Source organism: Hordeum vulgare, chromosome 1H (assembly GCF_904849725.1).
Source record: "Hordeum vulgare subsp. vulgare chromosome 1H, MorexV3_pseudomolecules_assembly, whole genome shotgun sequence".
Classification (NCBI taxonomy): domain Eukaryota; kingdom Viridiplantae; phylum Streptophyta; class Magnoliopsida; order Poales; family Poaceae; genus Hordeum; species Hordeum vulgare.
The window spans coordinates 275,286,171-275,312,021 of NC_058518.1; the positions used below are offsets into that span (position 1 = coordinate 275,286,171).

At 43.3% G+C, this 25,851-nt stretch overlaps 1 protein-coding gene across 1 annotated transcript; it reads right to left on the minus strand.

Moving 5' to 3' along the window:
• Positions 1 to 3,142: 3,142 nt before the first annotated feature.
• On the minus strand, positions 3,143 to 25,814 carry LOC123398550 (peptidyl-prolyl cis-trans isomerase CYP59-like). Its single transcript, XM_045093012.1, has 9 exons — positions 25,705 to 25,814; positions 6,764 to 6,808; positions 5,171 to 5,275; positions 4,861 to 4,978; positions 4,719 to 4,769; positions 4,532 to 4,623; positions 4,065 to 4,168; positions 3,809 to 3,921; positions 3,143 to 3,289 (listed from the first exon to the last, which is right to left on the minus strand). Exons 1-9 carry the CDS (start codon positions 25,812 to 25,814, stop codon positions 3,143 to 3,145), a joined length of 885 nt encoding a protein of 294 aa, XP_044948947.1.
• Positions 25,815 to 25,851: the final 37 nt, after the last annotated feature.

A 25,851-nucleotide genomic window follows, 5' to 3' on the forward strand; every position in this document is an offset into this window, starting at 1 on the left:
GGTGAACAAGAGGCCAAAGAGGTGTCGGGGGCCCAGGGTTGGGGTTAGTGGCTTTGGGGGTCGGGGGTCGAGGGTCAGTGGCATCGGGGGTCGGGGGTCGGAGGTCAGTGGTGTCGGGCGTCGGGAGTCAATAGTCCGGGGTCGGAGGTCGGGGGTGAGTGGTGTTGGGCGTCGGGAGTTGGGGGTCGGGGGTCAGTGGTATCGGGCGTCGGGGGTCGGGAGTCGGGTGTCAGTGCCGTCGGGGGTCGGGGGTCGAGGGTTGGTGGTGTCGGGCGTCAGTGGTCGGGAGCCGGGTGTCGGGGGTCGGGGGTCAGTGGTGTCGGGCGTCGGGGGTTGGCAGTCGGGTGTTAGTGGCGTCGGGGGTCGGGGGTCGTGGGTTCGGGGTTGGTGGCGTCGGGCGTCGGGGGTTGGTGGCGTCGGGCGTCGGGGGTCGGGAGTCGGGTGTCGGGGGTCGGGGGTCAGTGGTGTCGGGCGTCGGGAGTCGGGTGCTAGTGGCGTTTGGGGTCGGGGGTTGGTGGCGTCGGGCGTTGGGGGTCGTGGGCGGGGGGTCGGGGTCCTCTTCTTTCTTCTTCTCCTCTCTCCTCTTTTTCTTCTTCTTCTTCTTCTTCTTCTTCTTCTTTATCATCTTATTACTATTATATTCTTCTTTCTCCTCCTCCTCCTCTTCTAACAGTAACCTAATTAACACTAAACTAATAGTAGCCTAGTTAACCTAAACTAACAATAACCTAATTAACACTAAACTAATAGTAACCTAATTAACCTAAACTAACATTAACCTAATTAACACTGACAGTTACCTAAACTAACAGATGCAATGAAATGAAAAAAAAATGAAAGAAAATGAACTCAACAAAAAAATGAACTCACCAAGGAGGAGGTGTGGTGGTGGGGGAGGAGGGCCGCGGGGAGGGGGTGGCTGCGGGGAGGGGGTGGCCGCGGGGAGGGGCGGGGTGGCTGCGGGGAGGGGTGGCCACGGGGAGGGGGTCGCCGCGGGGAGGGGCCGGGGTGGCCGCGGGGAGGGGGTGGCCACGGGGAGGGGGTCGCCGCGGGGAGGGCGTCGCGGGTGGGACCAAGGCGGGGCGGGGGCGGGGGCGAGTGAGGTGAGGGCGAGAGTTAGACAGTGTGGGGGGAGAGAGACAGTGAGCGCGATGGGGAGTAGACGGCCGTTATAGGGTCGACCCCTTTGCCGTCCGCCCCCCGACGGCAAAGGGCCCCATGGCAGACGGCAAAGGTCGACACATGGCAAAGTTAGCTTTTCGTTGGACACGGTAGGCATGGGACCCACCCGTCCACTTTGCCGTCTGCCCTGGGTCTCTTTGCCGTCCGCTAGCATACGGCAAAGGGCTGACACATGGAAAATAGTATTTTTGCCATCAGTCGGCCCTTTGTCGTCTGCCTTATGTCAACTGACGGGAAAGATGTTCTTTGCCATCAGCCAGCAGACGGCAAAGACTTGGCTGATGGCAAAGAACTGGATTCCAGTAGTGCATGATGAATAGCATCTGGCATAATCATCCATCACCGATCCAATGCCTACGAGTCTTTTCCTACTGGTCCTTGCTACGTTACTTTGCTGCTACTATTACTCTGTTGCTACCGTTGTTACTTTGCCGCTACTGCTGTCACTTTGCTGCTACCGGTTACTGTTGCTACTACTGCTATCATACCACCTTGCTACTGATACTTTGCTGCAGATACTAAATCTTTCAGGTTTGGTTGAATTGACAACTCAACTGCTAATCCTTGAGAATATTCTTTGGCTTCCCCTTGATTCGAATCAATAAATTTGGGTTGAATACTCTACCCTCGAAAGTTGTCGCGATCCGCTATACTTGTGGGTTATCAAGGCCTTCTCCATAGCATCTAATTTTTAATGTTGGTTTTGTTGTTAGGACAAGCTCAATGGTTTCTCATTCTTCCTGCTGCACTACAAGGGCATCGATTACTGATTCATATTCTTGTCTCTAGCACTACTAGGAAAAGGCATGCTAGTGGCGCACCTATTTTGTCTACTAATGGCGCACTATAGGTGCGCCACTAGCATCACGCCATTAGAATTTTTTACTATTGGCGCACCACAGGTGCCCCATTAGTATCTGGTATACTAATGGCGCACCAGGTAGTGGGCCATTAGTATAGCTCATGGTGCGCCATTAGTATGCCTCCCAGGTGCGCCATTAGTATGCCTCCCAGGTGCGCCATTAGTATGCCTCCCAGGTGCGCCATTAGTATGCCTCCCAGCTGCGCCATTAGTATGCCTCCCAGGTGCGCCATTAGTATGCCTCACAGGTGTGCCATTAGTATACCTCCCAGGTGCCCCATTAGTATGCCTCACATGTGCGCCATTAGTATAGCTCATGGTGCGCCACAGGTTATACTACCAACTCTAAAAATATTCAATTATTATCCTCACACCCACAAGAAGGTTCAAGATAAACACATATTACACCACAATGAAAATATGTTTATAAACATGCACATACATTGAACGCAAGTTGACAAACAAATTAACCTAGAGGAAGCATAGTTTTGACCATCTTAACAATCATCTAGAACACACATGTCACAAAAAGATAAGGACTATTGGTTACTATGAGAGACTTCAGATGGTCCAGAACACACAAGTTTGTATCTACATGCACAAAGTGCAAGCTACAAAACACTCAAAACACCAAATGGTCTACAAGACAATAAGGTCCATGATTACAGGTTGGTTGGTCCATAAACACTAAAGAGTCATCATGTCCATGTGCATCAATAGGTTGAGTACCTGAAAACATTTTGCACAAATTTGTCAAGAAAGTAGAACCAGATCAAGTTGTTAAAATCTCATATGCGTATTAAAAATATTCGATCGAAAGATTATCATGATATCATAGTTAACAATATAGTTTCTATAAAAGTTATAATCATCTCACATGCTATTATATAGAACTATGTTCCAGTGCTTGTAAAACTATGCATTGAGCTATTATATAGAGTGATATTGAACTATGCACTGCCGATATAAATATTATGTGCAGTTGCTTCAGTTTTATTTGTCTTTACATGTGAAATGCATAAATTACAACCAACTGGGCAAAAATGGGATGAAAAAATTGCGGAAAGATGCCTAGGCTACCGCCATTGAGGTGTTTAATCATTTAGTCTGGACTACTTTCTTCCTGTCAGCACTGAGACCATGAAGCGATACATCTGTGAAGAAAGTATCAAACAGTGATGGGATATGTGTGTAATCTAGCAATGCTTTGACAATCAACGACGCTAGATGAATCGTGCTACAAACCTATGAAGATAAAACACGAGGGTTATTCAGAGAAAGAAAGGTAATATCATCACTCAAGCCCTTCAATTATATGATGATGAATCAAGCAAGAAATCTAGGAAGACATGCGGAAGCGTGCTCATCAGCAAATGATTTGAATATTCAATCCTGCTTAAAAAAGTTACTCGTAAGTGTATCAACAAAGTATATAAAAATACTCACAGATTAATTCATGCAGCTCCAAATCTAAGTGTTTTCCACTCCCATTTTCTCTCCCATCTTTCTTAGCTGTTGTACCTGCAAGGCGACAACCACATTAGCTTGCTACTTAGCTAACTTCAGAATGATGCTCTACTGATTGTTGAAGAGGCGAGAGCACAAATAGGCAATGACTGTAAGAGGCTCCGGTGTGGAATTAGAACAACCATTTAGAGTTTCTTCCTAACAGAACTTGGTGATGATTGAATTAAATAACCACGACATGGTAACTAGGAGTACTAACGAGTAAGGTGTTGGTTTTGATATGGCACCAAGACTTACGCTCTCAAGGATCACCGCATTAGCATGTGCTTCTTTAGAGCGGATCAACTCTTCAAGCTGACCAGGATCCACTGTTTCATCTAGAGGGACCCAACTATCCTCTAGGCGCTCTTCTGCAACCTGTGAATTTGCACACCGAGAAGGCAAAATATGGCATTGAGAACATAACCACTTTTATATGGTGAAGGATGTCAATGAGACAGGTGCATTCATACTCGAGATCTTGCTGAAATGAACACAAATGACATAACTCGACTTACCTCATCACGTGGCTTTCCTAATGGAGAATTCTCAGGAATAAGTTCAGCAAGCTGAGGAGGATCGTCAAAAGGATCATCCAAGATATATGTATGTTTAATCCTGTCAATAAGAAAATTGGCGAACAATCAGCAAGCATAAAGAATGAAAGCAAGTTAATGCTAGAAAAAAAGGTATGTTTTGTGTGTGCCCAAATTTAGCCCATGGAAACCCAGCAAAATTATGCAGACCAAACTGGGAGCTCAGATTTGGGCCACACTTGGCCCCAAAAATGAACTGATGGGTAGATAGAACATAACCTAAAATTTTGGCATCAACCCATATAGGAGATAAAAAAATAAGCAGCTACAGTTTGAGGAGTCTAGCAAACTTTTGGTTCTCAAGGGCACCAAATCAAACAGCCTCGTTCTTTGGCAGATATGTCCTAACTATGCAATTTACCACAGGTGTGAAACAATATTCTACCTTATGTCCTTAAACGGTCTTCCTTTATCATCAGCATAAGCTTCATTTATCTTTGTCAGTGTGTCAAGACCTTCTGCAACCGTCCCAAAGACCTGCAATCAACAGAACAAAGCGATGAACTCACTGAAGCAATCATCAACCTCTCACCCAGACAGAAAAAAGAAAACAGCGAATATGTACTACTAACCGTGTGCTTGTCGTCAAGGTAGTCGACATCATCCCTCAAGGTGATGTAGAACTAAAGAAATAAAAAATAGATATCAATAAGTTAGAAGCAGGCAGACCTAGGTCCTAAAAAATCAAACATCAGTAGCATTGTAATATTGTACCTGTGAGGCATTGCAATTCTCACCAGCACTTGCCATAGCAATAGTAACAGTTTTTGAATGCCTTAATTCTGGACGGATTTCATCATTAAAAAATCGAGCTTGATCACCATAAAGGAACCTGTAGAAAGAAGATTCAGTTTTCAGGCATATCTTTGACAGCAATAGCCAGCGTAAGTTCAAGTAAATATCAAAAACAAAAGACCAAAGTATAAGGTTCAGAGCTTAGTAAGTAGTAACACACACACGCACGGACACAAAAACATAAGTTGGGGCGTACACATATATGAGAGTTCAGTAAAACAATGCTGACTTGTACACGGAATCACCACCACTGCCAGTTCCAGTAGGGTCCCCAGATTGTTCCAGGAAATCCTTCTCCACCTTGTGAAACAGACACCCATTGTAATACTTCATTCTGTTTAAGTCAAAGCATAATGTCAGAGAATGACCACCTCTACTTGTAAGATGTTGTACAGAAAAAACATGCATCACATACAACAAGACATCAGTAATTTTTTGCACAATGTTTGGATCAAGAATTACCTTCAGCCTGGGAGAAGAGCACCACTACAACCTGGGAGAGGAACACCACTACAACCTGGGAGAGGAACACCACTGCAACCAGCAGTACACCACCACCAGCAGGTCAACCTGAAAAAAATAAGCATGTTCAATTGATTGGTGCTGAAGTATGAAACGGTAAGTCACTATGCTTTATCAAATTATATATGAGGCAACTAAACTGGTAGTTACACAAATCCAATATGCTTCGTAAATAAGTGAACATTTGCATACTATCATGCTTCTGACATTACTACATTATACCATTTCATACACATGAATAAAGCTTCTGTAACACATGCAAAAACTATGCATCTAACATTAGTTAATCAACTGGGAACATCCACCTATCCAAAGGCAGCACACTAGTCGGATGGGAATGATCACGGGGATCAGTAGTACGATGGCTAGCGCTTTCCATTAAACAGTCAATATTCTAACCTACTCCTCACACGCTACACTCAATCGAGCATCTCATGGAAAAAGCAAAATTGAGAGAACCATTTCATAAATTCAGAGCCACCTCAACTATCCAGCAACTTGAAGAACTAAAAGGCAGTAAGAAACCCAACACACAGGTCAAATTATAGGGGATTAGGCCAAGAGGGGATTCAGGTTAAGACGGGATGCAGGAGGAGGCGGTCGTCATGGGGGCAAGGGGAGAGGGGGCGGTGGCCATGTGGGGGAGGAGGCGGCGGCGGCGGGGAGCGAGCGAATCTGAGATGGGGACACGCGCGGGGGAGTGAGGGGGACGAGGCAGAGCGGTGCTGGGAGGTCCTCCCCGTGGAACTCCCTCATGGAGTTGGAGTTCCTCCCCGTGGCGTTGGCCTTTCAGGCAGAGAAGGTGCCGGAGGGGGAGGTCTGGTACAGGGCGGGCTTGTCCGCTTTGAACCCCACGCACGCCAGCGCGACGTGTGTGTCCAGGCTCGCGATCTTCCGCACGGACCTGCGAGAGGAGGAGGGCGAGATGAGATCTGCGGGCCGGAAGGTGAGGTGGGGAGGAGGGGGAGCGAGAGGGGGAAGGGGATTCGATGGTACCTGGAGTCCTGGAGCTTGGGGGTGGACTTCTTCTCGACGCCGAGGATGACGGTGTCGGTGCCGCGGATGCTGACAGCGGCGTTGCCCTTGCCGACGGCCTCGAGGTGGCGACGGCAGCGGGTGGTGTGCGGGAGGAGGAAGCGGTTTGTGGGCGGGGATGGGGTCTATGGACCGGATGAGGGCGGTACTCGTTTCAAGTTTTCGGGTGGAGCGTGCCGCGTAGTGGCGGGAGCGTTTTCGGTGGAGAGGAGGGAAACTAAAATTTCGATTCGGAGGGAAACAAAAACTACTAATGGCGCACCACCTACATATGCGCCATAAGTAATCCTCTCGTGCGCCATTAGTAGTTCTGCAAAAAAAAAGTAGTGGCGCACCACCAACAGATGCGTCATTAGTAACACTGGTTACTAATGGCGCACTAGCTGTGGTCCGCCATTAGTAGTTTGCAAAAAAAAACCAAATTTTTTTTATAGTAGTGGCGCACTACTAACAGATGCGCCATTAGTAACCCTGGTTACTAATGGCGCACCAGCTGTTGGTGCGCCATTAGTAGTTTTGCGAAAAAAATATAGTAGTGGCGCACCGAGTGTGTGGTGCGCCATTAGTGTCCATCACACTAATGGCACACCTCACATGGTGCGCCACTACTATATAGTAGTGGCGCACTGGTTGTGTGGTGCGCCATCAGTATCTATATCATCTAGAGCCCTTTTCCTAGTAGTGTAGGACCAAAGACTTGTAGTAAGGTCATATTGGAAATATGTTGTAGAGGCAATAATATTTGTATTACTATTTCCATATTCATAACTAAAGAGTTTATATACTATGATATAACTTCTATGATCTCGGAATGTGTAATTCAGTGGAAAATTCATATGCACGCGTGGAATGATAAACAGTTAAATAAAATGTTCGTAGTCTTGCCTCCAGGACTATGTCAAGTGTTGTTAGTGATCATGTTTTCCGGGTCTTAGGATATCGTTAAGTGTAAAATGATAGTCCTAAAACAACATTGAGATTATGACATTGGAAGAACGAACATATTGAATTGACCCAAACTTGTCTGTTTTGAATTGAGTTTATATCATCTGCAACCAATTGCAATAACATGGATTGTTAATGTATGCCTTTTGTCCTTGGAACATCAGAGTATAATAGTCACTTCTCACTTTAGGATGGACTTTTGGGTTGCTCAAACATCACTTGTAACACAATGATCATAACGACAACTTACAGGCTCATCGGAAAGTTTCACAAGGGACTAGATAGCTCGAGAGTGGGATTTACTCCTTCGATGATGGAGAGGTATTCTGAAGGCCCTCTCAATGTGATGACATCCATCATCATCTCACAAAACATAGGTGCCTATATCTTGGGGATGCCAGAACATGACAACGAGAAAGTAGAACAAAATCGGTAATGAGGATAATGGTATAGTGAGGATGTGATGACTCAAGAGGATACCGATGCATCACGGGTTTGCTGAACTATCATGAAGCAAAGAAAAACATCACATGATAACCAAAGGTTCACTCAAATATCATTTGTGTGCTCATATGGATTGATCTGGGCGTCCACAGTTCTGATATCAGTCATTGAACGAAGGGTTTCATTCATGATTGTGAGTTACCGAAGCTACATGGTCACAAGCTTAAGGAAATAACAACCGGCTAGGTGTTAGTAAGACAAGAATGATGATAATATAATTGTGGAATTGTTTCATAAACATTCAAAATAGTTTCGAGAGCATGTGAAAGTGTTTCGGGGTCACCGGACGGATTTCAAAGAGTTTCTGGCAATACCGGGTATTAGCGACAAATAATATATGGGTAGAAAATATTTCTGAAGTTGTTAAGTTATATATAAAAGGATCTGAAAATAATTATAACACTTTTATATTTAACTTAATGTTAACGGGCCATAAAAGGCCAAATTCGAGAAGGCAACTTGGGCCACAAGTGCCCAAGTGGAGGTGGCGCCCCCCTTTCCATAGGGGGAGGCCGAATACTACTAGGGGACTAGGACAATGAATATAGAAGGGGACTTCCCTCCTTGATGGTTGTTCTGTCCCTCCCCTGCAACCTATATATACTAGGGGGTTTCCTGTATGGAGACACACAAGTTTGAAGTGTCCTCTAGTTCCCTCTAGTTCTAGTTGACCCTAGTCGATCTAATTAGAGCTAGACCTATATCCCCTAACACCCATAATTAGAAGCCAGTGTGCTTCTAATCTCCTCACTCTAATTCTTCGTTGGTAATCAACCTTGGACAATGAAGCATTGTCGGGTAGTGAAGGCTTCATGCTTGTAACCAAGTAGAGAGGTCAAGCTTTCAACCTTCGGTCCAAGGGTCTGTTCATGGGCGGTTCTATTGGGGAACATCTCATGGCAAAACAAATATTTTCCTATGCTCACCAGGATCTATCTATGGAGATCAACAACTACGAGAGGGGGGTGCATCTACATACCCTTGTAGATCACTAAGCATAAGCGTATATAACGGGATTGATGTAGTCATACTCTTCATGAACCAATCCCGATCCAATCTGATCCAATGTCGAAAGAACGTCACCTCTATGTTCAGCACACGTGCATCTCGATGACGTCTCCTCCTTATTGATCCATCAAGAGAGGAAGGGGAACTAGATGGTATCTCAACCAACACGGTGGCATGGTGGAGATGGTGGTGTCGCAGTGCCGGCAGGGCTTCGCTAAGCGCCTTCGGAATGAAGACCGTGGGAGAGTCTATTGCCCCTTGCACCTCCCTACATTTATATAGGTGTGGGAGGTTTGTTGGCTTGCCCTCCAAGCCCCTAGGGTCGTTAGTCAAGGGGGGAGGAAGGAAATCCCTCCTCTCCTTCCTAATCGATCACCATTCCCCCTTTTAGGGATCTCGATCTTATCCTTTCGGGATATGATCTTATTCCTTTTAAGGGGGGTACTGATGCACCTAAACTAGTGGTGTGGGGACTTTCCCCACTACCCACGTCCATGTGGGTCACCATGCAGGTGGGCCCCACTCTAGAACCTTCTAGAACCTTCCCTGTACAATACCGAAAATCCCGAACATTTTCTAGAACCCCGTATATGATTTCCCATATATAAATCTTTTCCTAGGGACAATTCCTGAGTTCATCTGATGTCCGGGATCTCATGCAGGACTCCGAACAACATACGGTCACCAATGTACATATCCCAGTACTACTCTAGTGTCATTGAACGATAAGCGTGTGGACCCTACGGGTTCGAGAATCATGTAGACATGACCAAGACACCTCTCCGGCGAATAACCAATAGCGGGACCTCGATGCCCATATTAGTTCCTACATATTCCACGAATATCTTTATCGATCGAAACACGATGTCAAGGATTCACTCAATCCCGTGTGCAGTTCCCTTTGTCTAGCAGTATGTTACTTGCCCGAGATTTGATCATTGTTATCTCCATACCTAGTTCAATCACGTTAGTTGCAAGTCTCTTTACTCGTTATGTAATACAAGATCCCATGACTAACTCCTTAGTCACATTTCTTGCAAGCTTCTTGTGATGTTGTATTACCGAGAGAACCCAGAGATACCTCTTCGTCACACGGAGTGAAAATCCTAGTATTGATCCATGCCAAGCCAACAAATACCTTCGGAGACACCTGTAGAGTACCTTTATGAACACCCAGTTACGCTGTGACGTTTGATACATACAAGGTATTCCTCCAGTGTCAGTGAGCTGCATGAACTTATGGTCATAGGAACAGATACATTGACATGCAGAAAGAAATAGGAGTAAAATGGATACAATCAAACACTATGCTTAAGGTTTGGGTCGTATCCATCACATCATCCTCCTAATGATATGATCCAGTTATCAAATGAAAACTCATGTCTATGGCTACGAAACCTTAGCCATCTTTGATGAACGAGCTAGTCCAGTAGAGGCTTACTAGGGACACTTTGTTGTCTATCTATCCACACATGTATTTAAGTTTCCAATCAATACAATTATAGCATGGATAATAAACGATTATCATGAACAAGGAAATATGATAATAACTACTTTATTATTGCCTCTAGGGCATATTTCTAATAGTCTCGCACTTGCACTAGAGTCAATAATCTATTTTTGATCACCATGTGATTAACATCCAATGAGTTCTAGGGTTTGATCATGTTTTTCTTGTGCGAGAGGTTTTAGTCAACGGGTCTGCAAGATTCAGATCCGTGTGTACTTTGAAAATATCTATATCATAATATAGATGCTGCTACCATGTTCCACTTGTAAGTATTCCAAATGACGGCTCCACTATACGAATCCGGTTTGCTACTCAGAGTCATCCGGATTGGTGTCAAAGCTTGCATCAACATAACACTTTACGATGAACTCTTTTATCACTCCCATAATCGAGAAACATTTCCTTAGTCTTCTAGTTACTAAGGATAACTTCGACCGATATCATGTGATCCACTCCTAGGTCTCTCTTGTACCCCTTGACAAACTCATGGCAAGGCACACACGAGGTGCGGTACACAACATGGCATACTATAGAGCCTACGACTAAGGCATAGGGGACGACCTTCATCCTTTCTCTTTCTTCTGTCGCGGTAGTGATTTGAGTCTTACTCAAATTCACACCTTACAATACACGTAAGAACTCCTTCTTTGACTGATCCATTTTGAACTCCTTCAGAATCTTGTCAAGGTGTGTATTCATTGAATGTTTTATCAAGCGCCTTGATCTATCTCTATAGATCTTGATGCCCAATGTTTAAGTAGCTTAATCCAGGTTATCCTTTGAAAACCTCCTTTCAAGCAACCCTATATGATTTTTAGAAATTTTACATCATTTCTGTTCAACAATATGTCAACCACATATACTTATAAGAAATTCTATAGTGCTCCCACTCACTTTCTTGTAAATACAAGTTTCTTGATAAACTCTATGTAAACTAAAAGCTTTGATCACTCATCAAAGCATTTATTCCAACTCTGAGATGCTTTCCCGAGTCCATACATGGATCATTGGAGATCACATGCCTTTTATCATCCTTAGGATCGACAAAACCTTCTGGTTGTATCACATAGAACCTTTCCTCAAGGAAACCATTAAGGAAACGATGTTTTGAAATCCATCTGCGAGATTTAATAATTGAAAAATGCACCAACTCCTAACATAATTCCAACAAACTTTAACATCACTCAAACGTCCCTAATGTATCTATAATTTCTGCTTGTTCCATGATCTTTTGTGTGACATTGTTATATGTTTTGCAACACTTTTATATCATTTTTCACATATTTGGACTAACATACTAACTTAGTGCACCTAGTGCCAGTTTCGGTCTGCTGATGTCTTTTTTGCACGGGATTTTACCCAATTTTCCAAAGCCCTAAAAATCTAGAAAAAATATATAAAAATGAGCGTGACAGGAGCTCCAAAATCACCGAAGGAGGCCTAGAGGGGGGAGAGGGCCTGCCCAGGCGGCCAGCCCGCGCGGCGTGGCCCCTGGCCGCGCCACCAAGCCGCCTGGGTGGGGCCCACCTCCTCTGGTGCCCTCCTTTTTCCTATATTTACCTTCCCAAGAGGAAACCCTTCCATCATATCCAGAATCGCGACTTCCTCCACTGTTCCGCCGCCGCAGCGCTTTCGAGATCGGGAGCGCCAGGAGATCTTTTCCCGGCACCCTGCTGGAGGGAGGATTGATCTCTGGGAGTTTCTCCACCACCATGGACGCTTCTCGGACGTGTCGTGAGTAGTCCTCCTTGGACCATGAGTCCATGACTAGTAGCTATGTGATATCTTCTCTCCAATCTTGTGCTTCAATGGTTAGTCCTTGTGAGCTGCCCTACATGATCAAGGCATATATGTAATCCTCTTGCTATTGCTATATTGAGTTTGATGGGATCCGATGGATTATGAGATTATGTCCAGATTATTGTGAGTTATATATTTTCTTATTCTTTTATATTATGTTCTTAGTGATTCATGCATGTTCTCCATTACCGTTTATTACTTTGGTCGAGTAGTAGATTGTAACTCTAAGAGGGAGCGTTATGCATGATAGTGGTTTCATGCCCCTCGATGTCTAGCTTGAGCGACAAAAACATGAGACTAGGGGATGTGCTGTTGCCACCAAGGAGAAAATAACGGTGCTTGAGAGCGCGGTTGCAAGTATTGTTTACCTTACGCATAGTTTGTTAATGCAATTGTCCATTGCTTTGAGTTTACACTTTGGGTGGGACTCGCAACTTAATACCGACGAGATGTTCTGGATAGATATCTTTAGGTGGATAATTAGTAAGTAGATGTTGATGAATAAATGGTCTACTTGTCTTGGCTTATTGCCTAGTACTTTAAGCCTCAGAATAATCAATGAGCATGATTAGCATCGCGGTGCGATTATAATTCTGTCAGTTGCCTATCTGTAATTTGTTTACCTGACATAGCTGTTTACCGTCTTTTGGGGAGAGAGACATCACTAGTGAACATCATGAGACTCCGGTCCATATTTCCATCATTGCTTACACCTCCATCATTTACTGCTTTATTTACTTTCCCGCTGCCATCAACATTACTATTCCGGCTTGTGTTTTGATCCTTTGAAAACTACAAGGTCAGAGAGATTGACAACCTCTCTGTACTCGTTGGGAGCAAACTTATTTGTTTGTGTGTGCAGGTCCACGTCCTCTGTAAGCGCGAGAGCAGAGGGCACCTACTTGTTGAACCTCAGAGTCCTCCTGGTTCGATAAACCTTACAGTCCCTGTGTAAGGGAAACTTGCTGCTGACTGCATCTCAACCTTGCACTTGGGGTAACCAATTAGGGGGCGAGAAGTATATACATTACCTCGTCATCAAGCAAAGTTTCTGGCCCCGTTGTCGGGGACTCCAGTCCTCAAGATAGGGGAGCTGTACACCATCCTTTACCTTTATTTTTCAGTCTTGTTAGTTTGCTTGCTAGTTGTTGCTTTAGAGTCCTATACCAAAAACTACAAAAAAATAGTTGCTTAGTTCTTGCTTGTTGCTGCTGCTATGGGTTCCACTGAGAACACTAAGTTGTGTGACTTCACTAGTCACAACAACAATGACTTTATCTGCACTCCTATTGTTGCTCCCGCCACTACAGTGATGTCCTATGAGATTAAACCTGCTTTACTGAACCTGGTTATGAAAGATCAATTCTCCGGTGCTCGAGATGATGCTGCTCTTCACTTAAGTAACTCTGTTGAGATCTATGACATGCAAAAGTATAAAGAAGTAGATGGTCATACTGTTAAACTTAAGCTTTTTTCCTTTCTCCTTGAGAGGAGGAGCTAAAGTGTGGCTGCAATCTTTGCCTAGGAATAGTATAGATTCATGGGATAAGTGCAAAGATGCTTTTATTGGGAGGTATTACCCACCTGCTAAGATTATCCAGTTGAGACGTAATATTGTGAATTTTAGATAATTGGATAATGAACATGTTGCTCAAGCTTGGGAACGTATGAAATCTCTTGTTAAGAATTGCCCTACTCATGGTTTGACTACTTGGATGGTTATCCAAACTTTCTATGCAGGATTGAACTTTACCTCCCGGAATTTGTTAGACTCGGCCGCGGGAGGAACCTTTATGTAAACTACACTTGGTGCAGCCACAAAGCTATTGGATGAGATGATGACAAATTATTCTCAATGGCACACCGAGAGAGCTCCAACAGGTTGGAAGGTAAACTCTGTTGAGGAGATTTCCTCCCTTAATGATAAGGTTGATATGATCATGACTTTACTTACTAAGGAAGCTCCTATTGATCCTAGTGATGTTCCTTTGAATTATTTGGTTGCTCAAGAAAGAGATAAAGTTGATGTTAATATTATCTCTAGGAACAACTTTAACAATAATGCTTATAGGAGTAATTTTGGTAGCAATCCTAAACCGTTTCCATCCAACTATGGGAACAACAACACTTATCCTAGCACCAAAAACTCCACTACTGAATTAGAGAGCATGCTTAAAGATTTTATCACTTCTCAAAAATCCTTCAATAAGAGTGTCGAAGAAAAATTAGAAAAATAGATAGTCTCTCTTTGAAGGTAGACAACATATCTCATGATGTAGAGATCCTTAAAATTAGAACTTCCCCCCTTGAGGAAAGGAAGATCACACCCATGAATGCTATCCAAGTCCAAATTTATGAGAATATTAGAATGCAAGCCGAACTTAAAGAAAGATGGGCTAGAAAAAAAAAGAGGAAGATAGGATTAAGAGCCTTCCTACTCACACTACCCTTGCTACTATACATGTTGTTGAGGAAATTAAAACTTTTAGCACTCATCACATCCCTAGTCCCAATGGACCTATTAATGGTGATTTTAATACCTCAACTTTAGGACAAGTAGGTCCTTTGAACCTAGAGACTACTCAAAGAGTGATCTTAGATGACATCACTACCACTTTAATTAATGGTAGTAATCCTGATTTTGACAATTATAGTCTTTCCGAAGTCATCACCTTTTTGCAAAGAATGGCTAAGGACCCCCACACTAATACACTTAATGTTGCCTTCACTGGCCATATTACAAATGCTCTTATCAAAGCTAGGGAGGAGAAGCTCAAACTTGAGACTTTTACCCCTTGGAAACTAGAAGATGGTTGGGATCCTATGATCAAGATCAAAATGAATAATTTCTCTTGCCATGCTTTGTGTGATATTGGAGCTAGTGCCTCCGTTATGCCCAAAAGAATGTATGATACGCTTAACTTGAAACCTTATGATCCATGTTCTTTTGGTGTTCGTCTTGTTGATTCTTCCATAAAGAAATCTTTAGGGATTATTGATGACGTGCTTATTGTTGTCAATGATAATTATGTTCCCGTTGATTTTCTTATTATGAATATTGAGTTTGATCCCTCATGTCCAATTATTTTGGGACGTCCTTTTCTCTGCACCGTTGGTGCTATCATTGACATGAAAGAGGGAACCATTATATTCCAATTTCATCTTAAAAAGGGAATGGAACACTTCCCTAGAAAGAAGATCAAGTTACCTTATGAGTCTGTTACACGGGCAAGTTATTCTTTTCGATTTGATATAACTTGATATTTTGTATTGCGCCTAGCTCAAAGGCATAAAAGAAAGCGCTTGTTGGGAGGCAACCCAATTTGTTTTTACTTTTAGTTTTAGTGGTCTTGATGTTTTTTACTACTGTAGCAACATCACTGTATTTTTATTTTTAAGATTTGTGCCAAGTTTTAGCCTCCGATTGCAAGAAAGTGCAAGAATTGTGACATGTTGTCCAGAAACAGATTCTATCTGCTTGATAGACAAATTCGCCTAAAATCACCATCTCATATTTTTGATCTGAATTTTTTTGAAAGCATGATCTATATAATTGTCTTTCTCGCGTGAGTTCTGAGTTTTTTTATTTGAGCTGCAAAAGTGCCCCGAAAAAATTATTTACTACATGCTGGTCTATTTTTCCTAGATTTTTCCCTGCTTTGCATTTTCATTGTTTTGCAAAGCTTAAGCTTGCTTTTTCTTTGCAAAAACCTTTTGGAAATCTTCAGAAACAGAAACTCTTCCTGAATATATATATTTCCAGTAGTGAGTAGATTATTTTATAAGGTAACTAACCACTCTAATTAGCGTACGATGAGTTGCGTATGAAGGGAGTTTTCAAGTATGCGATGGAATATGATGAAAGAAGATTGAGGAGTGTCAAGCGCTTAAGCTTGGGGATTCCCCCATGCACCCCAAGAAATATTCAAGGAGACTCAAGCATCTAAGCTTGGGGATGCCCCTGTGCATCCCCTTCTTCACCAACAATCATCAGTTCATCCATCTCCATGCTATATTTTTATCACTTCATATGTTAAGTGCTATGCTTGGAGCGTCTTGCTCTTTACTTTTTAGTTTGTTTTAGTTTTGCTTGCTGTTCATAACAAGTTGTATCCTATCATTCTTTTCGTGGGAGAGAAGCATGCTTCACTCCAACATAGAACACAACATGAGTTTCATGTTCATCCTTTTTGTGTGTTCTATATCTTTCCATAGCTACTATCATGCTTAGCTCTTAGTTTTCATGCCTATTATTTTAAGAGCTATTTATTTATTTAGGTTGATTGTGGATCTCTCTTGAACTATCTTGTTAGAGAGTTGGCTTGTTGCACCGAGTTGTGTGTCTTGCATGAGTAGGTAATTAAGGTTGCTATTTAAGTATAGTAGTAACTTGCAATAGTTTTGAGGTATTGATTTGAGTAATGTTTAGACTATTGGAGCCAAGATCTTGAGCCTCTTAGTGATAGGTGTCGTATTTTGGGAAATCTGTGTGTTTTCAAAAATTCAAAATTAGTTGAGAACTCTAGCTATTAAATTGATCGCTAACCTCTGGAGGGGTTGGAATATATAGAATACCCTAACGTTACCATGGGTCGAAGATGTGCAAGGATAACCAAACCCCCAAACACTCATCCTCGGGGTGCTTGTCTCTTTGTGAATTTCTTGACTAGACAGAGAGTTACCAATAATAAGTGTATGAGTTCTTCGGACTAATGTGAGTATTCGATTATTGGCACTTCCACCATCCATATTTTGCTAGCCTCTTTAGTACCGTGCATTGCCCTTTCTCATGTTGAGAGTTGGTGCAAACTCCACCGGTGCATCCAAACCCATGACATGATACGCTCTGTCATACATAAGCCTCATTATATCTTTCCTCAAAACATCCACCATACCTACCTATTAAGGCATTTCCATAGCCTTTCCGAGATACATTTCCATGCAACATCCATCATCTCATGACTTGATCCTCATGTCATACATGCTTTTGCTTGGTCGAGGAGCCGCATGATAGTTGGCTTTGCCCTTATTATTTTTGCTACATGACACGCTAGTATCATTTCATATTCTACTACACTGGCAGAGGCATACATTTGCATACATCATGATAGTTATCATTGTTCTTTATGTTGAGTACTTCCTATAAAGTGTGAAGATTTTTCTTGCTACTCTTGTAAAAAAATAGAGTGTTGCCCTTAAGTGAGAAAAAGATCCTAAAGAGGACAAAATGAAAAGATCCCAAAGAGGACAAATGAGATATAAAAAGAAATATCCAAAGAGGCCACACAAAAAAAGAAAAAAAAGAAAAAAAGGAAATAAAAAGAGAGAAGGGAGCAACACTACTATTCCTTTTTGAAAGATCCACACTCGTACTCCATTGTTATATTAGTACTACATAGAGATTATCATTCATGCATAACTATGTGGGGACCCTTACACTATAGAACGTGGTTTGCATATTCCAATGATGAGCCTCCTCAAAGGAGCTCTAGGTCTTCATGAGCAAACAAGTTGGATGCACCCCCACTAGTTCCATTGGAGAGCTTACCATAGCTCATATGTGCATCCGTTGCATGGCAATCTCTACTCCTCACATCATATCTATCATTTGGTTTTCTCTCACCTATGATTGTCCTCATTGATGTGAGCCTTTCACACCCTTTTTGTCTTCCTTCCCCATCATTATTCTATTTGCCATCCTAAGTGCCAATATATCTTGCTTACGCTCATCCGTTGCATGAGTGATCAAAGTTGAAAGGGAGTGGATCATTTTGACTTGCACCTGATTGTTGGTCTGGGGATGAGTCAAAATAAGATTCTGAAGGAGACCAAGTGTGAAATTTTAATAGATTGAGTTCTCAATTAAAAACTATTTTTACTCTCAACCCATCTCCCACTTCTTGCACACAAACACCATTAGGAGGCATTCAAGTCATGGACAGCGAGAGCTCTTAAACCATTATGTTCTTACTTTGCTAACTTCAATACTAGATATAGACTCTTGTTCGTTATTGTCTTGACTTGAATTGCATATCTTAGTTGCTTCACTTTGTAGTTCTTATATGTGTGATAGCATGTCACCACAGAAATTATTTCGGTTATCATTTACCTACCCGAGGACGAGGAGGAATTAAGCTTGGGGATGTTGATACGTCCCTAACGTATCTATAATTTCTGCTTGTTCCATGATCTTTTCGGTGACATTGTTATATGTTTTGCAACACTTTTATATCATTTTTCACATATTTGGACTAACCTACTCACTTAGTGCACCCTGTGCCATTTCTTTCTGCTGATGTGTTTTTTGCAGGGGCTTTTACCCAATTTTACGAAGCCCTAAAAAATCCAAGAAAAATATATAAAAATCGGCGTGACGGGAGCTCCAAAATCATCGTAGGGGGCTAGAGGGGGGCCAGGGCCTGCCCAGGCAGCCAGCCCGCGCGGCCTGGCCCCTAGCCATGCCACCAGGCCGCCTGGGTGGGGCCCACCACCTATGGTGCCCTCCTTTTGCTTATATCTACCTTCCCAAGAGGCAACCCTTCCATCATATCCAGAATCACGAATTCCTCCACCGTTCCACTGCCGCAGCGCTTTCGAGATCGGGAGCGCGAGGAGTCCTCTTCCCGGCAGCCTGCTGGAGGGAGGATTGATCTTCGGGAGCTTCTCCACCACCATGGACGCTTCCCGGAGGTGTCGTGAGTAGTCCTCCTTGGACCATAAGTCCATGACCAGTAGCTATGTGATGTCTTCTCTCCAATCTTGTGTTTCAATGGTTAGTCCTTGTGAGCTCCCCTACATGATCAAGGCATATATGTAATCCTCTTGCTATTGCTATGTTGAGTTTGATGGGATCCTACGGATTTTGAGATTATGTTCAGATTATTGTGAGTTATATATTTGGTTATTCTTTTATATTATGTTCTTAGTGATTCATGCATGTTCTCCGTTACCGTTTATTACTATGGCCGAGTAGTAGATTGTAACTCCAAGAGGGAGCGTTATGCATGATTGTGGGTTGATGCCCCTCAATGTCTAGCTTGAGTGACGGAAACATGAGACCAGGGGATGTGCTGTTGCCACCAAGGAGAAAACAATGGTGCTTGTGACCGTGGTTGAAAGTATTGTTTACCTTACACATAGTTCGTTAATGCAATTGTCCGTTGCTTTGAGTTTACACTTTGGGTGGTACTCGCAACTTAATACCGGCGAGATGTTGTGGATAGCTATATTTAGGTGGATGATTAGTAAGTAGATGCCGATGAATAAACGTTCCACTTGTCTTGGCGTATTTCCTAATACTTTGAGCCTCGGAATAATCAATGAGCATGATTAGCATCGTGGTGCGTTTATGATTCTGTCAATTGCCTATCTGTAATTTGTTTACCTCTCATAGCGGTTTACCGTCTTTTGGGGAGAGAGACATCACTAGCGAACATCATGAGACTCCGGTCCATATTTCCATCATTGCTTACACCTCCATCATTTACTGCTTTATTTACTTTCCCGCTGCTATCACCATTACTATTCCCGCTTGTGTTTTGATCCACAAGGCTGGAGAGATTGACAACCTCTCTGTACTCGTTGGGAGCAAAGTTATTTGTTTGTGTGTGCAGGTCCACGTATTCTTTAAGCGCCATAGCAGAGGGAACCTACTTGTTGAACCTCGGAGTCCTCCTGGTTCGATAAACCTTATAGTCCCTATGTAAGGGAAACTTGTTGCTGACTACATCTCAAGATTGCACTTGGGGTAACCAACGAGGGGGAGAGAAGTATATACTTCGTCATCAATCACTATGGATGAGAAAGTCTCATCATCGTCAACTCCTTGAACTTGCCATGTTACCTCTTTGCAACAAGTCGAGCTTTCTAAATGGTGACATTTACCATCATCGTTTGTCTTCCTTTTAAAGATCCATTTGTATTTAATAACCTGACGACCATCAAGTAGTTCTTCCAGAGTCCACGCAATGTTTTCATACATGGATCCTATCTCGGATTTCTTGGCCTCCAGCTATTTGTTGGAATCCGGTCCCACCATCCCTTCTCCATAGCTCGTAGGTTCATTGTTGTCCAACAATATGACCTCCAAGAGAGGATTACCATACCGCTATGGAGGAGCACATGTCCTTGTCGACCTACGAGGTTTGGTATTATCTTGATCTGAAGCTTCATGATCACCATCATTAGATTCCTCTTCAACTGGTGTAGGCTCCAGAGTAACATCTTCCCATGACCTGCTACTCTCTGGTTGAAGTAACGGTTCAATAACCTCATCAAGTTCCACCATCCTCCCACTCAATTCTTTAGAGAGAAACTCTTTCTTGAGAAATGAACCGTTCTTAGCAACAAACACTTTGCCTTCGGATCTGAGATAGGAGGTATACTCAACTATTTCCTCTGGGTATCCTATGAAGACGCATTTATCCACTTCTAGTTCGAGCTTAGCAGGCTGAAGCCTTTTGACATAAGCATCGCATCCCCAAACTGCAAAAAAATAGCTTAGGTTTCTTGCCAAACCATAGTTCATACGGTGTCATCTAAAACAAAATTATATGGTGCCCTATTTAAAGTGAATGTGGTTGTCTCTAATGCATAACCCCAAAAAGATAGTGGGAAATCAGTAAGAGACATCATAGTACGCACCATATCCAGTAGGGCACGACTACAACGTACGGACACACCATCACACTATGGTGTTTCGGGTGGCATGAGCTGTGAAACATTTTCCACATTGTCTCAAACGTACGGACAACTCGTAACTTAGATATTCACCTCTACGATCACATTGTAGACAAATTGTCCTCTTGTCACGATGACCTTCAACTTCACTCTGAAATTGCTTGAACTTTTCAACATTTCAGACTTGTGATTCATCAAGTAAATATACATGTATCTACTCAAATGATCTGTGAAGTAAGAAAAAAACAATACCCACTGCATGCTTCAGTACTCATTGGACTGCAGACTTCTAAATGTATTATTTCTAATAAGTCACTTTCCCGTTCCATCTCACTAGAAAACGAGGTATTCAGTCATCTTGCCCATGTCGCATGGTTTGCATATCTCAAGTGATTCAAAAATCAAGTGAGTCCAAACATCCATCAACATGGAATTTCTTCAGGTGTTTACACCAATAGTCATGGTTCGCATGTCTCAAGCGATTCAAAATCGAGTGAGTCCAAAGATTCATCAGCATGGGTCTCTTCATGCATTTGACACCAATATGACCTAAGCGGCAGTGCCACAAGTAAGTGGTACTATCATTACTAACTTTTCATCTTCTGGCATCAATGTTATGAACATGTGTATCACTACGATCGAGATTCAATAGACCATTCATCTTGGGTGCATGATCATATAAGATATTATTCATGTAAACAGAATAACCCATAAGTCTCTAACTTACATAAAAATTTGTTTTGCAATAAACAAAATCAAGACATCAAATAACATTTAATTAGGTTTATCACTAATCCATAAGGTAGATGCAGCGTGCAATGGTGATCGCATCAACCTTGGAAACATTTCCATCACACATCAACACCTCACCTTTAGCTAGTCTCTGTTTATTCCCCAACTCCTGTTTTGAGTTACTAATGTTAGCAACTGAACCAGTATCAAATACCCAGGGGCTACAATGAGCACTAGTAGGGCACATGTCAAGAACATGTATATCAAATATACTTTTGTTGATATTGTTAGCCTTCTTATCTGCCAAGTATCTGGGTCGGTCCGTTTTCAGTGACTGTTCCCCTCACAACAGAAACACTCGGTCTCGGGTTTGGGTTCAACCTTGGGTTTCTTCATTTAAGCAAAAAATGTCTTTCCATTCTCGAAGTTTCCCTTCTTGCCCTTGCCCTTCTTGAAACTAGTGGTTTTACTAACCATCAACACTTGATGCTCCTTCTTGATTTCTACCTTTGTGATGTAGAACATCACGAATAGCTGAGGGGTCATCATCTCCATCCCTGGCATGTTATAGTTCATCACGAAGCTCCAATAGCTTGGTGGTAGTGATTTGGAGAACTATGTCAATCACTATATTATCTGGAAGATCCAATCCCACTTAGTTTAAGCGATTGTAGCACCCAGACAATCTGACAATATGCTCACCGATTGAGGTATTATCCTTCATCTTCTACGCAAAGAATCTTGTTGGGGCTGAAAGTACAATCATGACTTTAATTATATTTTGATGTTGTTAACAATATACACATGGAGAACTAATCACCTTGGTCAAGTGTGTTTCAGGTTTAGTTCTCATGAGATTATCGGGTTGGATCATATCTGACATATACAGGATATTCAAGTATGGAGAAGCAAGACAAAGTAGCTCTATATGTTTTTGTTTACTCTTGAGTATAGGGATCCCGCATTATTAAGAGGGGATCACTCGTTCTCGCGATAGACTTTCTGAAAAATTCAAGAATAACCCATGGTTGAATTCCTATCTTGAACAGACTGCTTTGACCTCTAATGTCTTGAACGGCCAACATCTCCGCAGTCTCACACTTCACACTCGGCTGTCCAACGCATTCGGAGGTCCGGAGCTACCTCACCCGCACCAAATCATCGGATTTCTGGTCGTTCCGGTTGACCGGACTTTTGGACATCCATGCGTGTTCGGAAATCCGGCTCTGTCCCAACCGAACCAAACTGATCGGAAGTTCTACCCTTCCGGCCAACCGTGCGCCGGATGGACAATGATCTTTGGGCATCTGAACACTATCCTATACTTGCCTCTACTATGCTGATTTATTGTCTTGAGTGACCGGTCGTTCGACCCCTATCGGACTTTTGGCCCTTCCCTTGTGTCCGGACGATCGGAACCTATCGGACGTCCGACAAGTGTGCAACATAAGTGACCTCCAACGGTCATTTTCCATCACTACTATATATACCCCCTTCCCTGCTCGGGTAGGGGTTGTCCAACACACCATAAAAGATTACAAGAACACCTTTCTCTCTCACTCACTTCACTCCTCACGAAATCCTAGATCCCAAGAGCGTTTGTGAGGATTCTTGAGTGTTGTTCCAATCAAAAGATAGATCGTCCGTCCCTCCTCATCTCAATCAAAGCAATTCGTGATTTGAGAAAGTTTTGAGTGTTTCCCTTGATCTTGTTACTCTTGGAGGTTGGGGACTCCTAGGCGGCAGGAGTTCTTCAGAGGGGAATCAAACCTTTGTGATTTCCCCTCAAAAGTTTGTGAGGGTTTGGAAGCCACCTCAAGGCCTACCACTAGTGGTTGAGAATTGCCTTTGTGGTGTTGCCTCAAGGAGAGAATAGGGTGAGCCGTCATGGCGTTGGTGTGCCTTCATCGTAACATCCACCTCTCCAAACGGTGATGTAGCTTCCCACTAAGGAAGTGAACAATGGGATGCATTCGCGTCTCTCGGAGTTGTGGTTATACCTAAACCTAGCTCCTTACTTGTGGTTACTTGTCTCCTTACCTGTATAATCAGTTTTCAAATTAAGGTTGTCTATCTAGTTAAGTGCTTAACTTGTATATCATACATGTCACCTTATCTCTAGAGAAATTGTTAGGCTAAATGTCATATTCCATATTATTGCCTAAAATTGCTAAGTAACAACTAAAATTTATAATTGTACCTATTCACCCCCCCTCTATGTCCATATCGATCCTTTTCAATTGGTATCACAGCTTCGTGCTCCAATCGTGTGGCTTAACCGCCCTAGAGCGAGATGGATAAGAATGGGAACCCTCTGACTGCTCCTCCCCTTGAGGGAGGAGCTTCATCCACACATCAAAACAGATCCTTCACTTCTGGGGATCTCGAACGGGCCCTAGCTAAGCAGAAATAGGAGCATGATGCTTATATCGAGGCTTTGGTCAAAATGAGGTTGGATGCATTAGGTGCAAAAATTGCACCACCGGAGAACCCATTGGTGTGATAAAACAATCAAATGCATCTCTCCCTAATTTGGGGAAATAACCTCAAACTGATAACAATACCACTGTTCCATGGCTATATGCAAAACCTAGAGTGGAGAAACCTAAGTATAATGCTGGGGGGAACCCTCCTTTACTTGATGACACTGCCTATTTTTCTTTGTGGAGAGTTGGTATGCAGGATCATCTTAGGTTTTCTAATAATGAGATGTTGGAGATCTTGGAGAAAGGTTACAACCCCATGAACCCCAAGGACCTCACGTCGGGTGAAGTATATGACAAGCACCTCAATGACACCACGATCATGCTCATAGTGAAGGGCATGTGTGGCAAGCGGAAAAGGGCCTAATTTCACCTATCAAATGCAAAAGAACTTTCGGATAGCATTGTGATGACCAAGACGGGAATGTCCTCTTTTCGTCTTGCACAATATGAGATTGCAAAAGGGGCATTTCTATATTTTTGCATGGAGAAAGGAGAGAGCCCCAAGCATCTTCTTGAGAGGTTGATGACACTTGCCGCCGACATAGAATCATATGATTGTGACAAGAGTCAAAATGGATTCAACTTGACCAAATGGTTTCTTGTGGATAAGCTTTTAAATGCTCTTGGTCCATATCACCATCAAATTATATGGAACATAAGGAGAGAACATGGGTATAAGGAAATGTCTCCCCATGATGTCACCTCAACCTTCCAATTATTCGAAGAATCAAAGGCCAATGCTACAAGGCATCTTGCCATGCATGGCTCCTCATCAGCCATGAAAAATATTGGCTTGAAGGCCAAGCGTGTGGGGGGATGATGATGTTAGTGAAGAAGAAGAGGAAGATGAAAAAGAAGGTTATGAAGATGAATCAGATGACGAGCTCTGGTATGAAGACATGGCTCTCTTTTTCAAGAAGTTTAGTGCAGGAAAATTCAAGGGAAGATTCCATAAGAAGAAAGTAGGACTAGCTACAATTGTGAAGAAACCAACCACTTCTCAAACGAGGATCCCTATGAGAAGATAGAACACAAACCAAGATTCCAGAAGACTTCTGTAAAGAAGAAGTTGCCCAAGCCAATTGTCGGTGCACTGAAGACTGGGGTCTCCAGTACCCCAGACTTGTGCACGGACACCGGCAGCCCACAAAACGGCAAGGCATGGCGCATAGACTCTGAAGGGAACGAGACCGAGACTCACCAAGTGCAAGCCACAAGCCCCCGACAAGTATGCTCTAGCCGGGAAGGAAACAAGGCCCCCAGCAGGGGTCCCCTGCCGGGGAGACAAGCAAGTCCTCAGCAGGGCACCCGTGTCAGGAGAAAGACGGAACCCCGGCAGGACGTCCCTGCTGGGGAGACAAACAAGACCTCGGCACGGCGCCACCCTCGCCGGGAAGAACAACATCAAGGCCCCGGCAGGGCGACCCTGCCGGGAAGACGGGCGAAACCCGGGGCGGGGCTAAAGTCTGGCGTGTTCCTATGTCCAACAAGCGAGCTGAGACAGCTGCTGACACGCGGCCTCGGGGTACCCTGGCGACCTACCTTACGAGGTGGTCTGCCCGGCCTTTACCCGCGAGCTCCGGTGAGTCAAGTGGCTCACCTCCCGCACCTTCAAGTCGGAGATACCGGAGAAGTACGATGGCAACACTCATCCGTCTGAGTTCCTGAGCATCTACACCATCACGGTGC

What these genes read in the sequence shown, in the direction of transcription:
- LOC123398550 (XM_045093012.1), bottom strand. Translation starts at nt 25,814, where the DNA reads ATGAGTGTTGCCATCGTACTTCTCCGGTATCTCCGACTTGAAGGTGCG. An exon ending in GGTGGTGATTCCGTGTACAA is followed by an intron (nt 4,979 to 5,170) that starts GTCAGCATTGTT and finishes TTCTTTCTACAG; the next exon opens with GTTCCTTTATGGTGATCAAG. An exon ending in ACCTTGACGACAAGCACACG is followed by an intron (nt 4,624 to 4,718) that starts GTTAGTAGTACA and finishes TGTTGATTGCAG; the next exon opens with GTCTTTGGGACGGTTGCAGA.